We start from the raw sequence: 16,838 nt of genomic DNA, 5'->3' as shown, positions 1-16,838 counted from the left end.
GAGGCCTTTGGCTGGGATGATTAGGGGTCCCCACGGCCTTGCACATTTATCAGAGATAAAGAGTGGAAATAAAGTGTGGGCTTAATAAATAGTAAAAAATAAAATGTGTGTGCCTGGCACAATTTTATAATCATGGTTTTTAATTGAAGATCAAGATTGGTCTCAGTCTTAGGAGGGAGGCAAACATTTTTCAGTAAAAGAACACTGAGTTTATGCCATGTCTCCACGCTAAGAGAAACAAAGCCCCCAATTATTCGCTTTGATTGGGAAGAGAGTATACACAGAATTTGTGGTTAATGTAGAAATAAAGGCCCCGTATGCTGGTTGATAAGCTGCCGCAGCACCAATTGTCTAATGAGTCTGGGTGGATTTGAATGCTGGTAACCATAATATGGAAGCCACACCCGGGTCTGTGTGCCGCCTTGGCTCTCAGCCCTCACGTTTTTTCTTTTTTTCTTCTCTATCTTTAAACAAAATCTGCACAATTGCAACTTAAATGCCAGGCCTTGACATTTTAAGTGGGTACTTGCCTAGATTTCCAGAGGTGTGATTGCAAACCCATAAATTAAGTTTTTGTCTCCTGGGACAAGTGTGAAAAAGGGCCTCTTGTACCCAGGTGAAGTTGTAAATTTGGCCACCACAGCAGGTCCTTTGCATGGCGATCGTGATAATAAGCATCTGCCATGCAGCACCTGCCAGTGTTTGCCTGCCCCTCCTGCAAAGCAAGGTCTGCCCAGCTGTCTGCTCCTGGAGCAGCCCCAAGCTGCCAGTCTGCCCTCCCAGAGCAGGAGAGAAAGCTGGGGAAGAGGAGTCCCACACGCCTGCCCTCTGGTGGGCGAGATGCGCAATGACGACCCCTGCCGCACAGTCATCCACTGGTCCCTGGAGGTGGAACCCTGCCCCCTCCCCTCCTTGTGCAACTTAGGCTGTCCTGCTTTCTCCGTCAAGGAGCTGACATACGTAGTTTTACGTGCTGCAGATCCCCTAGTCTTCCCACTCATGCCATGCCGTGAAAACGGTACATTTAGAAATCTGAACAAGTACTGGACTGTGTTAAAGATTAGAAGTCGTTTTTTCATTTTATAATTTTAGTATATTCATTCATGGCTTAATTTTTTGATGGGGAGATACGAGCTTTCTTAAATAAAAAAACACCCTGATATACACCAGTTTCGATAGGATTTAATTTTAAAAAATGAACTAGTGGGTTGTCTTTTATTTCATGTTATCTCTCCGCCATTCCTCTATTCCCACTTCACTGGCATAAAGGGCCACGGGAGCACTCAGACTCCTTTCTTTTTTGACCCGTAAGGTGACTCCGTGCACCCAGCAGACACTCCGTGAATGTCGCTGACCCGGAGGAACTGGACCCGGGCTAGGCTACAGGTCGCCCCTGACAAGAAAGCGCAGCCCCATGTGCCCTGCAGTCCGGGCTCCGCCCTCCGGACTGTGGGCTGGGCACACTGGCTCCTCCCATGATGTCTTTCTTCCCCCAGGAACGGATGAATGGACAGATAAATAATGGATAGCGCTCTAAAGACATGTAGACCTGAAATTAGCGTTTCTTTTGATAGACCCCTAAAATTTGATCCAGGTATGTAAAGAAACCTGTGTTCTGGTTTCAGTCTTGCCACCCTCTAGCTATGCGTCTTTTAAGAAGGTCATTTGCCTCTCTGAGCTTTATTCCTCTGCTGTGAGATGAGGATTGAGATTAACATCTCTAGATTTAAAGTTATGACTCTTAGAAAGAACTGAAATTATTCAAGAAGAGACAATTACAGCATAATTTCACAACTATTTCCATGATTGAGTCAAGGGGTCAGGTTCCCAGCAGGAAACGCAATGGAAGAGATGGAGGTTAGACCCTGAGGAGGATGTTCTGTCAGTGGGGTCCCAAAGTAAGGAATTCTGAAGAAACAGAATAGCAGAAGCACTGAAGAATTGATGCTTTCAAACTGTGGTGCTGGAGAAGACTCTTGAGAGTCCCCTGGACAGCAAGAGATCCAACCTAGTCTATCCTAAAGGAAACCAGTCCTGAATGTTCATTGGAAGGACTGATGATGAAGCTGAAACTCCAATACTTTGGCCAACTGATGCGAAGAGCTGACTCACTGGAAAAGACCCTGATGCTGGGAATGATTGAAGGCAGGAGGAGAAGGGGACGACAGAGGATGATATGGTTGGATGGCATCACCGACTCAATGGACATGAGTTTGAGTAAGCTCCAGAAGATGGTGAAGGACAGGGAAGCCTGGCGTGTTGCAGTCCATGGGGTCGCAAAGAGTCGGACACGACTGAGGACTGAACACCACATAACAGCAGAACGGACAGTTGTTTGCTTGGTTTTGGCGACTCCCTCACGGTCATGAGGGGAAACTGAGGCCCGGCTAGGGGGCCTTTCCTGTCCTGTCACATGGTGTAGTCCAGGCAGCCAGGAACTTCCCCCAACTTTCAGTTTTTTGACACATTTTAAAACTCTAGATTTTTAGGTGCTATTTTTTCCCTTAAATTAGAGCATAATTTAGGGTGTAGGGGGGGCTGGTGGGGCATACCAGGGGGGAAGTGGAGGTGATCCCAGTCTCTGGGTAACCATGGACCATGCCTGTGTCTTTTCACACAGTCTCAGAAGACAACTTGATCTTCTCTTTATTTTCCTGTCTACCTAACAGAAAAACGGAAGCAGCCAGAACTGGGATCAAAGTGGGGCCGCTGAGACTAAACAGCAGTGCCACGCCCAGGGCAGTGGTGTCCTGCTGGGCCCTGCCACCTCCATGTGGACGTGTGTCCTCAGGGCCCTCTGGTACCACTGTGTCCCCAGATGGAAGGAAAGCTGCTTTTTCATTCAGAAATCCTTTCCCTGGGCTTCCCTGGAGTTCCAGTGGTTAAGAATCCACCTGGCAACGCAGGGGACACTGGTCCAATCCTGGTCGGGTGCAGATCCCAGCTGCAATGGGGCAGTCAGCCCCTGCGCCCCAACTCCGGAGCCCACGTGCCCTAGAGTTCATGCTCTACAACAAGAGAAGCCCCCATACCCGCACACCGCAAGGGAGAGGGGACCCTGCGGGGCACAACTAGAGAAAATCTGCATGCAGTGAGGAAGGCCCAGCGGAACCAAAAAATAAATATATATATAAAAAAAGTCCTGTTCCCCCTCAGAAGGTGAGCAGCTAAGTCCTCTTAACTGACTCCAGTGATGGGGGGCAGGGTCCAGAGGACCGACTGTGAGAATCAGACCCAGAAAAGAGGTACAAGATAGAGGCCTATACGTGCTCTTAGCCGGAAGCTACAGAGCTGCTCAGAAAATGCACCTACCTGATCCCACACTTGGAAGAGATCTTCATTCTGACAGGCAGAGTCACAGTGATAACCACGGAAAATGAAGTGAAGTAAAAGTCGCTCAGTTGTGTCCGACTCTTTGCTACCCCGTGGACTATACAGTCCATGGAATTCTCCAGGCCAGAATACTGGAGTGGGTAGCCTTTCCCTTCTCCAGGGGATCTTCCCAACCCAGGGATCGAACCCAGGTCTCCGACATTGCAGGCCGATTCTTCACTTTACCAGCTGAGTTATCAGGGAAGCCCAGCCAACCACGGAGACACTGCTAACCAGGTCTCCTCCCAGCTCCTCTCTCAGAAAGCCCTAGAGGTCTTCCCTGCTGCCTCCCGGGGTCGTCGCTGCCGCATCCAGCCATGCTGTAACCGGCGTCCTGGGGCAGGAGGCAGAAACTCTTCGAGACGTCATGTGTGAATTCCCATCGAACTCCTGAAGTTCGGGAAAACGGAATTTTTGGTTGCACCCTCACTCTAAAACCGTTTTGTGCTTGTTTTTCTCTTCCAGGCTTTCACCACCTTCCTGTGCCTGTACGGCATGGTTTGGTACGCAGAGCACTACGGCCACCGAGAAAAGGTACGGAAGGGAAGGCAGAGATGGCCTTTTGTGTCTGATCACGCCCAGCTTGGCACTGTAGCCGAGAGCACAGTCACGGAGGATGGGGCGTGGCCGGCAGAGCGTGGGCGGGGCGTCATCTCCCCGTCCCGCCCCCACCCCACCCCCACCCCGCCCCTCACAAACCCAGCCAGTTCAGAATTCACTTCCTATAATTGCCATCCTTGCTTGTGACTGCCCTGTTCAATAGGTCCCGAACTTTTATCCTCATTTCTTAAGAGTGTTAAAACTTAAAATTATTTGTTAATTTTTTTGGTTGTTTGTTTTTAACTGCGGGGCAAGCCCTGGACCAGTTTTTGCAAAGCTGGGTCTTTCACCCTGTGCAGACCTTTCTCCTCCTGCGTCCCAGCCTGGGGCTCCCCTGCTGAGCTCTGGCCCTGCTCACTTAGTAGTGCATGAATATGTGCGGGCGTGCTCAGCCACTCAGTCGTGTCCTACTCTCTGAGACCCCATGGACTGTAGCCCGCCAGGCTCCTCTGTGGGATCTCCCAGGCAAGACTGCTGGAGGGGGTTGCCATTTTAGTCCTCCAGGGGATCTTCCGGAGCCACCTGGGAAGCCCTCCTTTCCTAGTAGAGGAGGATTAAGGTAGAGGATTGATGTGAGTGGGCTTAAAACGCTATAGCAGCCTCGTCAACTGGGATCTTTTTTTTCTTTTTAAGTGAAAATAGCTTTCATCCTCTATTTATCCTTTTAGTCTTAAGGAGCTAAAGGCACTTTCTAGAAGATCTGTTCTGCATCACTTGGGAGTCGTCTTGCTCTTAGAGCTGACAGCCTGAGCACCAGGCAGTCCTGCCCTTGCTGATGGGGGTCCCTAGCCCGGGAGAGGCCGGGGTGGAGCACCCTTCCTTGTTCGCTGGCTCCCTCCTCCTGGGAGCACTCCATCCCACCACTAAGCCTGCCTCTCTCCCTAGACCTACTCAGAATGTGAAGATGGCACCTACAGTCCAGACATCTCCTGGCCTCACGGGAAAGGTTCAAAAGGTATTTATCGCCCTCTTTCTCTTTTCGCTAAAAGCTCCCCTAGGTCCTCTTCCCTCCCAAAGCCCAAGTAAAGGGATTTCTAATCAGAATTTATCCTCTGAATATTGATAATTTTTTGCACTAAATGGTCTCCAACCTACTCACTTGCATGTCTCCTCTCACTTATTAAGAAACAAGCAAAAAAAAAAAAGAAATAAGCAAAGTGCTCACAGGTTCTGCCCAAGAAACTTGGCTTCATAAGAAGAGGCGCCGTGTGGTTCTGCCTCTTCTGAGATAGAAGGACAGAGCGAAACCCTACTGTCTCAGCCATCCTGATGGGGATGTTCCTCCTCTTGGCTTTCATTGTGAGTGAGAGGGGTTAGGAAGAGTTGTGTGCCAGGAGAGAAGCCTTTCAAAAAAGAGGTGGATCAGCTTGATCGCATTGATTCAAGAGATGGACCATCATCAGAGGGATTTCAGCAGTGTAGTCAGGGATCTCCCACTGGCCTCTCCCCAAGGAGCATTCTGGAAAGATTCGGGGCCACCTGGTTGTTTTTAAAGAATTTAGCTTGTAGAAAAATGACCCCGAGGAGGCTCCAATGGACAGTACTTCCTCTTCAGTTATGAACTGATCATGGGACTTGACTAAAAGGAAAGAAGTGAACACCAGAGACCTTGAATGTCAACTCTAAGACTGGCTCAGCAAAGCTGGGGTGAGGGAGGGACAGCTCTGCTGAGTCGCTCTCCTGAGTTCTTCAGGGTGAAGCTCAGCACAGCACAGCTTACCCTGGGAAAACACTGCGGAGTAGTGCTGGTCACCCTGCTGGAGGTGGTTTCTCCTGAATCCGCCAACTGCTGTGGAATACGGATGGAGGTGGGCACAGGGTTTCTCCCCAGGGCTCCCTTATTCAGAACCAACCCCCCCGCCCAGAGATCAGTCCATGGCACTTCTAGGATCTCCAGTGACAAGACCACAAGATATAAGCAATGGTACAGATATATTTAAATGAAAGGTAGGCTGACCTTTTAAAAAACCAAACAAACAAAACCTGAGCCCTGGAGCAGAGAATCTTGGCTCTGCTGCTAGGCCAGAGGTTGTCCACGTGCCCAACTCTGGGGCAGAGCCAGCCTCCTGCCAGGAAGTTCCGATGACCTTCCAGACCTTACACACCCCCTGCCCGGAATGCCCCAGCCCCACTGTCCAGCTGGCTGATAACCTGCTGATTGCTCAGTGCTCAGCCCAAGCAGACACCTTTCCCTGAGCTCCCACACGATGGAGCGTGACAAAGGATGCCGGCCCTGTAGACCCTGAGCCTCTCAAGGGCCCGCGCATCTTCCCGGGTGACTCCCGTCCGCCCGTCCTGAGTAGCGGGGGGCCTCCAGGTCAGACCCCTGAAGTCGTGTAATAGCTTTCATTTCTATCAAGTCAAGAATTCATTCCAGTTTAGGGATTTAGAAACTACCCCGACCAAGGTGGGGGAAACGCCACTGATGCATCCTTTGTTGCAAAGGTAGACTCAACACCCACGTGGTGTAAGTTTTCATGGCCTCTGCTCTGTGCTTTGATGTGATCTGTGCTCTCACTTCTAGCCCCCATCCCCATGGACCACAATCCACCCTGCGGGGAGTATAAAACATCCTCAGGACACCCAGGCCTTAGCTGTGCTAGTTAGCCGAGGGTCGGGGCTTCTATCAGTCAAGTCAGTCAGTTCAGTCGCTCAGTTGTGTATGACTCTCTGCAACCCCACGGACTGCAGCAGGCCAGGCCTCCCTGTCTATCACCAACGACCCGAGTTGATTCAAACTCGAGTCCACTGGTTCGTCTATGTGTTGGTTTATTAGCAAGGCCACTAGATGGCGCCGGAGGATCAGTGGAGGAGCAGCGGGCGGCCGGGTTAGGGAGAGCCAGGGCAGAGGGGCAGAGCCTGGGCTCGCAGCCCGCAGTGATGCTGACCGTGTGTCCCGAATCCTCTTGACCAGGTTCTGAAGACGGGCCCACCAAGCATCCAGGCAACAGCGAGAGCCATTCTTCCAGAAGAAGGAATCGACATTCCAAGTCAAAAGTCACCAACGGAGTGGGAAAGAAATGAAAAGACCCTGGTTCATAATAATCCAAGATGTTTCCAGGGAGTGCCTAGAACTGGGAGGGGACGGAATCGGCTGGACTTGCCGGGAGGAGGGAGGTCGAAAGGCACAACGTGATTAGGAAGGAACGGGGGGCTGGAGGGGGTGGGGTCGTTATTTGAGAGCGTGGGTCTTGTTTCCCACAGACCTGGCCCGCGGGGCAGACGATTGTGGGAGGGGGTCGGGCCTTCGCCCCTCGGGGGGTCCCTGGTAACTTCAGCACTTGGCCACCGGTAGCACGACGGTGCTCGGAGGAGGAGACGGTAGCTCTTTACTCAATTGCCGGAGCAGCTTTGTGCTTCCCGTGTTGTGGGTGCGGTTTAAACATTTTCACTAAGACAGGGCATCCCACCGGGACAGTTGATGGACAGGTCACCACCGTTTTCTTTCTCTGAATCTGCCCTTCCACTTGTCTGTGTTTTATTTCGTTACTGCTTGTTTTTTAAGTCGGAATGCTTAATACAAGCCTTCAGAAGCCACTGCTGAAGTTGAATTGGAGAGCTCCCCTCTTTCCTAGAGGAAAAAAAGTGGGGAGCGTTGGTGTTACATTTAGCAACCTCCTCCCGCTTTTAGGACCTGAAACCACATGTGGCAGGTAGAAACCAGGCTGCGGAAAGGTTAGCTCCCCACATAGGATCCTGGGTGTTAGGCCAGAATGTTCCCGTTCCCTCTCCAGTGTCCAGACTTAGCCACAGCGCACAGGCGGGAACCTGCCCGAAGGCAGTGCTCGCCGCGACCCCTCCCCCAGCCAGGTGCCTTTTCCATTTTATTTGTTTTCTTTCATGGTGTGTTGCTGACATTGTCTTTTAGTCCCATGTGAGGTGCTGGTGAGTATTCCCTTTCATCCGTGCCATGCTCTAGACCCTGATAGTTCACCACCTCTGATGGATCCCTGTTTTAAATAAAATGGTTCGCGTTAAAACCCATCAAATTCGGCCTCTGTTAAGTGCTCATTTCTTTGCATCTTATTGGTACTTTTCAGTGTTTGTAAGCGATCGCTGTGTTTTTCAAGTGGCTTTAGGATACTGTGAATATGTTTGTGTTTTATGTAGTGAGAAGAAAAGAGAAAAAAATATATATTTTAGAGGGCTTGTAGACACTTATGTTCCTTTTTCTAAACTTCCCAAGTGATCAATAGGAAATGAACAAGATAGTCATTGTTGTCTTTTGTGTGTGCACGCTATGGGAATGGTTACATCAGCCAAGTTGGATTGATTTTTCTAGCAAGTGACCAGTACCCAGTTGATTTTCTCATAAACTTGCTAAAACCAATCGCTTTGTTCCCTCCTTTCACAGACCGCAAAGGTTTCGATGTCTTTCCCCCTTTAAGGAAATCTTTAACCATAGCCGTCATATTTTCTTTTTCTGCAAAGAATTCCAGGGTGGAGGGGTTAAATGAATCATGCAAAGCTCAGGTCACTTCCTGTGCCCTGGGCCTCTGGCAGCCACTCAGTTGAGAGCCCACACAGACTTACTCCAGAGAAGTGTCGCCAGCCGCTGGGCTGGTGTGGGGGGCTGCCGGGGTTGCTGTGCCAGCCGCAGCTCTGAGCGGGCAAGTACTCTCCTAACAGCGGCCCCATCCTTTCGGTTAAAGTCCCAAAGAGAAGCCAAGAGGTGCCCGCTCTGTAGACCCATTTGCTTTTTCATCACTTTCTTAAACAGAGGCACCGTGTAACATTTGTCTTACTTCGAAAGTTAGGTGAGTGTGTTTTGTTTGGCTTCTCTGAGAGCTTGAAGGTACAGAATGTGTATCCCGGACATAGTGTTCAATTCCACTTCCTCGTGCTGGGCCATGTCCCTGAGCATCTCCAGATTCATTTTCTTACCAGTAGCTGGTCCAGCTAAGAAAGGGGGTTGCTTCTCCAAGGCTGCTCTCAAGGAGGCTCTGCCCAGCATGGGGTGACCCGGAAACATGGAGGGCACATGAGACATTGTTCCTCATTGTTCCTCCATGGCCTTGTACAGAACGGCCAGGAAAGTTCCCAGATGCTTTCCACGTACTTTCTTTGCCATGAAACTTCTGTTTCCTCTGTCAGTAAGAGCTCTTGACTACAGTGGTTCCAAAACCAGTGCTTCCCTTGACCAGCCAGAACCACAACTGCCGCTCCTCCTAGAAGCCGTGACTCTGGACTTGGTTTGCTGTTTCCACTCGTTTCTAGGAAACTAGGCTTCACCTTGATGGAAGGAGGTCTGAGTTGTCATATAATATCAGAAACGATTCAGTTACAAGTGATCTTACCTTTGTCATTTACAAAATGCCCTGTTATAAGACGCCATTGTTTTGGAGGTGATCCTTATAGAATGCTGTATGTTTATTTCTCTGTAAGTAGCATCGCATCCAATGTTTTGTTGTTCTTGTTCAGTCTCTTAAGTCACGTCCGACTCTTTGAGACTCCATGGACTGTAGCCTGCCAGGCTCCTCTGTCCATGGGGATTCTCCAGGCAAAAATACTGGAATGTGTGGCCATTTCCTCCTCCAGGGGATCTTGCCGACCCAGGGATTGAATGCGTGTTCCCTGCATCTCAGGTAGATTCTTTACCGCTGAGCCACCAGGGAAGCCCCAGGTTTAATTTAGTTTAGTACTTTTTCCTCTTTGTCATTCTTAAAGGTCTTTCTGTGGCCTGTCCCTGCCTTGCCTGTGTGTGTTTTCACCATTTGTAAAAGCCTTGGACAAACTGCTCCCACAGCAATGCTAAGACGCTTCATTGACCCATTTTACACATTTTGATGATAAAAGACATCTTACAAACGCCAGTCTTATTTTCACTATGATCACTTCTGTAGTGAGTTCGTGAGAAACGTACTCACCTCGGGGAAATAAAGTTCTTTACCAAAGACATCAGGCTCAGCCTGGTTCCCCTCTGAAGCCACTCTGCATCATCTTTAAGTGATACCTCCCTTTGTCAGGGATCTCCCTTTGGAATTGGGCCCTTGGGTTGTCTTATTTGTTGGTAATAGTGCACTTGGTCAGGCCCTTACAGGAGAAAGCTAAATGTAGGGTGGAAAAGAAAATTTTTAGCCACTAGAAACCAGAGGAACTGAGCACTCTAAATAGGGGCATTAACTCTGGTGCTCTGTGCCCTTTGAATTCTGCTCAGCGACCTCGGCAGCCCACCACATGTCCACCAGGTGGGCCTCATGTACAGAGTTCTTGCTGCTGTGAGACCCAGGGATGCCCCAGCTAGGTGATTGCAGTCCTTAGTATAGTGCCCACTTTTATGATTGAAATCAACATATGAAGAGAGCTGAGACTTCTGTTCTTTAGTGTTTTATTCCAAGTGCATCTCTTGCCTTCATTGTGTGTATACATTCTGAGGGTCATATTATTGGGTTCTTTGCGAGTTTCAGCATTAGTAATGGCTGAGGCTGAAGGGCTGCAGACTCTTGTTGCTTGGCCATAATAAGTTTTTATAGCATTTCGCTTTATCAATTTATTCTAAACCTGATGCCGGGACTATCACAGGTGAAGGTTACCAGGTTTTTTAATTGAACTCTGATATTATCTTTGATGCAGTAAATACAGCTTTTTTATTTTGCTCTCTTCTGTGAATTTAAAGGACTCATTAATGTCTGCCAAAGAAGGGGGGAATCGTTGGGTGGATGTGTGTTTGTTTATTCAGTGTGTGGGAATGCTGAAATGTAAAACTTTTCCTTGTCTCCTATATTTACTAAAGACTGCCTTTAATCCCTTTCAGAAATTCATCTGCAGTTCTCTCCACCTTGACATTCCCTTTCTTCCATCCCCTTCTCATAAACCCGGAGAGGACAGGGACATCACTCAGAAAATGGAACTTGCCTCAGAGTTTTGCTTTTCCAGCTGATGCAACTCACCAGCCAACCTCCTTAGCCATTCTGGGTTCAGGCTTGAACCTCTTGGGCCCCAGGTATTTTGTTTGTTTTGTTATCCAAATGCTCTGAAAACATTGCTCTCAAGGGCCTGCAAATTGTGGGCATCGATAATGCCCCAAATGACAGGAAGGTTTTCTCCTGTGTGCCTGGCCTTCTGCCCTTCCCCCCCACCCCCCTGCCCTGCACACAGTCTCCCCAGGCCCTCAGATACCAGTGTCCCTGTGTGGACACACTTTTCTGGATGCCGAGTCAAGGGGCCTCATGTGTGGCTTTACAACCACAGGAAATAAGGTTTATTTGCCTTTTAAAGAGGAAAGGTAGATGAACCTGAGATCAAGACCTAAAATACTGCATCCTCATGTCTGAAGTCTACCTACAGTAGCCTTAACTACAGTTGTTGAATGGCAGGTGGGGTTTGTGTAATAGTCCATTCTGGAAAATCTGGACCGTAAACCTTGCTGTTCCCACCCGCCTGACTCCTCAATCTCATCAATCTAACTACATCCATCACAACGTGATTAGAGATATTATGGGTACAACCCGGGAAAATCTTATGAAGATTCCCCAGGTTTCAGAAGGCTTAGAGTTCTCTCCCTTCTCTTAGTCTGGATGAAATCCAGGCGGGGTAAGTTCACTAGGGCCACTGCTTACAAATCTTCCAGACACAGGCATGCAGGGGACTGGGGTCCTTCCAAAGACCTGTGGATGGGGGCTCTTGGAACGCCCCCTCCCTCCCGCGTGTCTCCCGAGTGGCCACCGCAGCACTCATCTGGCTTTCTAGAGAGCTGAGTGCCAGCGCGGCCCTTGCAGCTCCAGGAAAAAGGGGCGCTGGAGACGCCCGCCCCTCCCACTCCCCTGCTCGTGCCCCTCTGGTGCGTGTTCTGCCATCCTCTGAGCCTGCTGTTGTCCCTGTTTTCTGGAGTCATGGGGCTTAAGGACTTGGCCAAGAGCACACTCGGGGGCATCAGATCAGCCCAGAGCCTAAAGCTGTCTCTCCCACTCCAGGCTTCTTAGTCTCGTGTGCGTGTCTTAAGCCCTATCACCGGCCCTGAGCCTGCACCCATGCCCCCCGCCCACCTTCCTCCCAGCCGGCCTCAGCAAAAGGATGATGAGGAGCCCTTGGCGGCACCCACGCCTTCGCCTCCCCTGCTCCGGGACTCGCTGCGGAGCGGTGGTCAAACCTCCAGGCCACCGCAGACGCTGACCCACGGTGTGGTTTCAACTAGTTGCGTGCGTGGTGGAAGGAATGACCAGAGTCACGTGCTCCTTTAAGCAGGGTCCTCGCTCCACGTGGGCCCTTTCGCTGATGTTTTGATGCATTCTGCAAACTGTTGGAAGGCAATTCTTCCTGCCTGTCGTGGCTCCCTCTGCCCTCAGGAATCTGATTTACAACCTGGTCAGGCCATAAACCTCGGCTCTTCTGACAAACGGCAAAGTATGGGAAAGAATGTAAATTATAAATACTGAATTCCTATGGTCAGCAATAATGTAATGGCCTGGCTTCTTGTGTTTTGTGTTTTTTTTTTAAAATATGGCATCTGTATGGCTTTCTTTTCTAAGGGGCTAGGTTCGCCACCACCCCCACATCACCACCATCACCATATTTTCTAGGGAGAAAAGATAACCATGAAATGTCCCACTGGGATAGGGTGTTTTTTCCACAATGAGAAGCAGCACTTTCCAGTGTGATGACTCACTGGTCCAAGGTGGACATGCCACTCTTCTCTGAGAGGGACGGGACCCTGGGTCACAGTTACACCACCACAGTCTGGTCGCTCTGCTCCAAACCAGACCCTGGTGTTGTCACTTAGCAAACCCCACTCCCAGTTTTGACTTTCTAGGAGGAGTTTTCCTGTAAGATTTTGAAATCCTCTCCCTGTCCCTCTTAGCAGTCAAGGTCTGCTTACTCACTGGGAACAGACTTATTTCCACTTGCACCACTGCTGGTGCCATCATCAAAGACAGCTTCAAACTCATCCTGAAGACCAGTTGGTGACTGGGTTTGAATTTTCGTTCCAGCGGTGGGTCAGCTCCTGGCTTAAATTTCACACGCAGGGCAGAAGCAGCTCCTTGCTCTGCTGAGGCAGGACAGAGCCGCTGGTCACTGCATAAATTCCTGCTGCCCTCCTCTGACTGCAGAATCCAGTGCCTCAGAGGGCTGTGCTGGTCCTCAGCATTTCTGCCCTTAAACCCAACCACGTCCCCAGTACAAAATGACGGGTGAAAGCTGTGAAAACACCCAGGGTCCCAAGCTACTGTAAGAACAGCCCTAGTCTACCAGAGCATCTGCTAAAGTCGATGGGATTGTGTTTCCTTTGGTCGGGAAGTGTGCTAACAGCAGAGGAGGGTGCGTGAGAAAGTGATGCTCAAGCTCACAGGAGTGTCTACCCACAGAAATATATAGGCTCACACGCACCTTTTCACTCCCACACTCGCCTTCATGCCTTCTCTTCATTTGCTTTGGATCGTATTTGATCCACAAAATGCCAGGCCCAAATCCAGCATGGGACCTGCCAGACCACACATAGGGTGTGAAGGAGAGGGCCAGAGTTCTCAGAAATGTCCACAAATGTATACATTTTGACCACGAGGATGACCTCAGTTGCAGTTCTATTCCTCAAAATTATGTCTCTGCCAGAAGGTACTGTGTATGTACCTCTTAAGTAATTTCAACAGAAATCAAAGATAAGCCCAGCAGTGATGACCAAAGAACACGTACATGTCAACTGATGGTTAATTTTATGTGTCAATGTGACTTGGCTAAGGGATGCCCAGAAAGCTTGTAAAATGGTATTTTGGGATGTGTTATCAGTGAGGGTGTCTCTGAAAGAGACTTGCATTTGAATCAGTAGACAGAGTAAAGCAGATTGCTCTCCCTGATGTGGGTGGGTGGGCCTCACCCGATCTGTTGAGAGCCTGAATAGAACAGAAATACAAAGGGAGGGTGAATTTGCTCTCTGCTTGATGTGAGACCTCCCTCTTCTTCCCTTGGATATTGCTGCTCCTGGTTCTCAGCTTTCAAACTCAGGCTAGAATTTATGCCCCACCCCCCGCCCCCCACCCCATGCATAGTGAAGCCTTTCAACTTAGACTGAATTCACAGTACCAGCTTTCCTGGTTCTCCAACTCGCAGACAGCAGGTTGTGGGACTTATAGGCCTCTGTAGCTATGATAGCCAGTTCCTATAATAGCTCTCCTCATATGTAGAGACATATATATATGTATATATGTGTATATATATATATCTGATTGGTTCTGTTTCTCTGGAGAACCTCACTAATACTGCCAGCCTATATTTGGGCTAAGATTTGTAAGTTAAACTTAAAAAGAGAAATGAGATAGTTGGAGTTGTAAAGAATGCTCCAAAATGTGAATGCTGACATGTAAATCAACTTGTATTATCAACTGGTTTTCCAGATAACATTGCTGTGAACAGCAGAATGGCCTTTTAAGTTTAGACTAGAGGTGCACACACAACTTCTTGTACGCTGCTGAGAAGATGGTCAGGGTTGTGAAACTTCCCCAAAGGGGAGTAATAGAGTTGGCCCAAGAACAAAAAACAAAAAGTCAGCATCGTACACTGGACTCATTGCCTCAACGTTTCCCACTTGTCCTAATCCAGTCCTTGACTGTTAAAACATCTTGGCCACACCACCATGAACACACCTGATGTCTGAAAAATCATTGCAAAGAGTTGTATCTCGTTTGAGAAGATCCTCTACTGAGCAGCTGCTCAGGCTGGGAGAGGGAGAAAGAACGTTCAGTTTTGCCAAATAAATTTCTTCGTATTTAGCATGTTGGCATCACCCAACTGCTCTGCTGTTGAGATGCTAATGTGACTGGCAGATAGTGGTTTTGTCCTACATGACAAAGTAATTAACAGTACAAACGAATGCTAACTATTTGCTGAACACCACGCTTGGTGCTTGCCATGGCTCATCCACACATCCAAGCTTATGGGACGGGAGAAGGGAGAGGCCTTCCAGAAAGAAGCAGTGGGGCCAATACCCAATGAGCGAGGAGCCGGGGATGGAGCCCACACTCCTTGGCATCTCAGGGATCAGAATGGGGCAACCCAGCCATGTGTCCAGCATCAGCTCTTACCCCCGGCACCCCGGGGTGCCCCATCCCTCACTGATAGCGCCGTGGGATCCCCACCATTCCCATGGCCCACCCAGTACACTGCTTTCAGGCTGTGCGGCGTCTGTGACGCACCTGGGACGCCTGCCTCTGGCGCTCTGCCTGACTGGTTTCATGGTCCTGCAGAGCAAGGCTCAGATGCTCTGTGCTCTGTGCAGCTCCCCCGATCCCCGATGTGCGTGGCCACACTCCTTCCCCGTATGCTGTGTCCATCTTGGAGTCGGGGGCTCTCTCCGGTCTCCTGGACTCAGTCCAGGCTCCCAACCGGGTCCATCGCCAACACCTGGCCCACGGCAGGTGCTCAGTAAATGCTGTGAATGAGCCTGTGAGTGAGCGGGTTTGTAGGCCAGGGGCCACAGACCACCCCTTCCAGGATGGACCCGCAGTGTGTGACTGTTCCATTTCTGGCTTCAGGGGAATCCTATACGGGGTCCTCTGGCCCAGGTGCATCTCAGCCTGCCTTTGGGTCTGCAGTTAAGTTCTGCTGCCTCCACGCTTTAATTTTTCTTCAAGAGGAATTTTTGGCTTACTGAAAAATTGAGCAGAAGATAGAGTTCCCAGGTACCCCCTGCCCCTCCTTATGCATAGCCTCTCCCGTTATCAGCATCCCCCACCAGAGTGGGACATTTGTTACAGTTGATAACCTGCACTGACATGTCAGGATCACCCAGAGTCCGGGTTACCTTACCGTTCACTCTCGGTGGTGTACACTGTGTGGGTTTAGACAGGCGTGTAATTGGCAGATTCCCACCATTTTAGTATCATACAGAGTATTTCCACTGCCCCTGGAGGTGTGGATCCAGGTAGAAACTGGCCAGCATTCTGAATCTGCCTTGCAGCCTGCTGGGATGCTCAGTTTAGACAACATATAAAGTTTCCTGGATACAGGACAAACCCAGGCCTATGGAAAGAGCAGGAAGGTTAAAGTGTGTGGTACTTTGAGCAGTGACTAAGGTGTAACCAGGGAGCTGACGTGTTTGCTTCAGCGCCAAGAATTCCAGGACAATTTGTGATTCAACCGAAGCCAGTGTAGTTGCTACAAAAAAGAAGCCTGGGAACATACCTTTTTCTTGTTTTTGTCTTCCTGCATACCCATTCTATTCTCTAGTGCTGTGGTGAAGATTGCTGACATCAAAAACAATATCTGATGCTGTTTGCTATTCTCTTTCTTGCAAGAGAATAAGAGGCAGGGCTCTGGCCAAAACACGCCTCTTATGTGCTAAAGGCATCAGCTTCCTGAAAAACCTTAACAAATGCTAACCTACTCCAAGAAACTGTGGTTGGAGGCGCTTAGGAAAATCCTAGGTTTTATCAGGAATTATTTTTGCCAGATTAAGCCTAGCCTGAGGGCATCAATTACCTTCTTTCTTTTTCTTAAAGTTTTATTAAATAGAAGGGAAATAAAAACTTGGCTTGCCTGATCTGCCAAAACCCAAGTAGTTCCGTAGCTAGTATCCCAGAACCTCACAGGCAGGTGTGTGAATGGGCTAAGAATTGTTCATCAGCTTGTTTCAGCACTGACAGTATTCTGGAGAAGGAAATGGCAACCCACTCCAGTATTTTTGCCTGGAGAATCCCATGGACAGAGGAGCCTGGTGGGCTGCAGTCTATGGGGTCGCAAGAGTTGGACACAACTGAGTGACTAAGCACACACACAAAAATCCTCTGTGCTCTGACCATTCATTTCTCCCTCCAGGATTTCAGGCAACAACGGACCTTTTCTTATTGTCTCCATCGTTTTTGCCTTTTCCAGAATGTTGTATAGTTGGAATCATTCAGTATATAGCCTTCTCAGATTGATTCCTTTCACTTGCACTG

At 49.3% G+C, this 16,838-nt stretch overlaps 1 protein-coding gene across 1 annotated transcript in view; it reads left to right on the top strand.

Annotated features, from left to right (window-relative positions):
• PTDSS1 (phosphatidylserine synthase 1) overlaps window positions 1–7,961 on the top strand; it is a 69,199-nt gene extending 61,238 nt beyond the window's left edge. The window contains exons 11-13 of the mRNA XM_043483058.1: window positions 3,838–3,906; window positions 4,858–4,927; window positions 6,887–7,961. Of these exons, the coding sequence (XP_043338993.1) occupies window positions 3,838–3,906; window positions 4,858–4,927; window positions 6,887–6,996 (249 nt within the window). The 3' untranslated portion in view covers window positions 6,997–7,961. The remainder of the gene's footprint in view (window positions 1–3,837; window positions 3,907–4,857; window positions 4,928–6,886) is intronic.
• The last annotated feature ends 8,877 nt before the right edge of the window (window positions 7,962–16,838 follow it).

Source organism: Cervus canadensis, chromosome 12 (genome assembly GCF_019320065.1).
Source record: "Cervus canadensis isolate Bull #8, Minnesota chromosome 12, ASM1932006v1, whole genome shotgun sequence".
NCBI lineage: Eukaryota > Metazoa > Chordata > Mammalia > Artiodactyla > Cervidae > Cervus > Cervus canadensis.
This window is presented reverse-complemented; position numbering and strand designations above follow the sequence as displayed.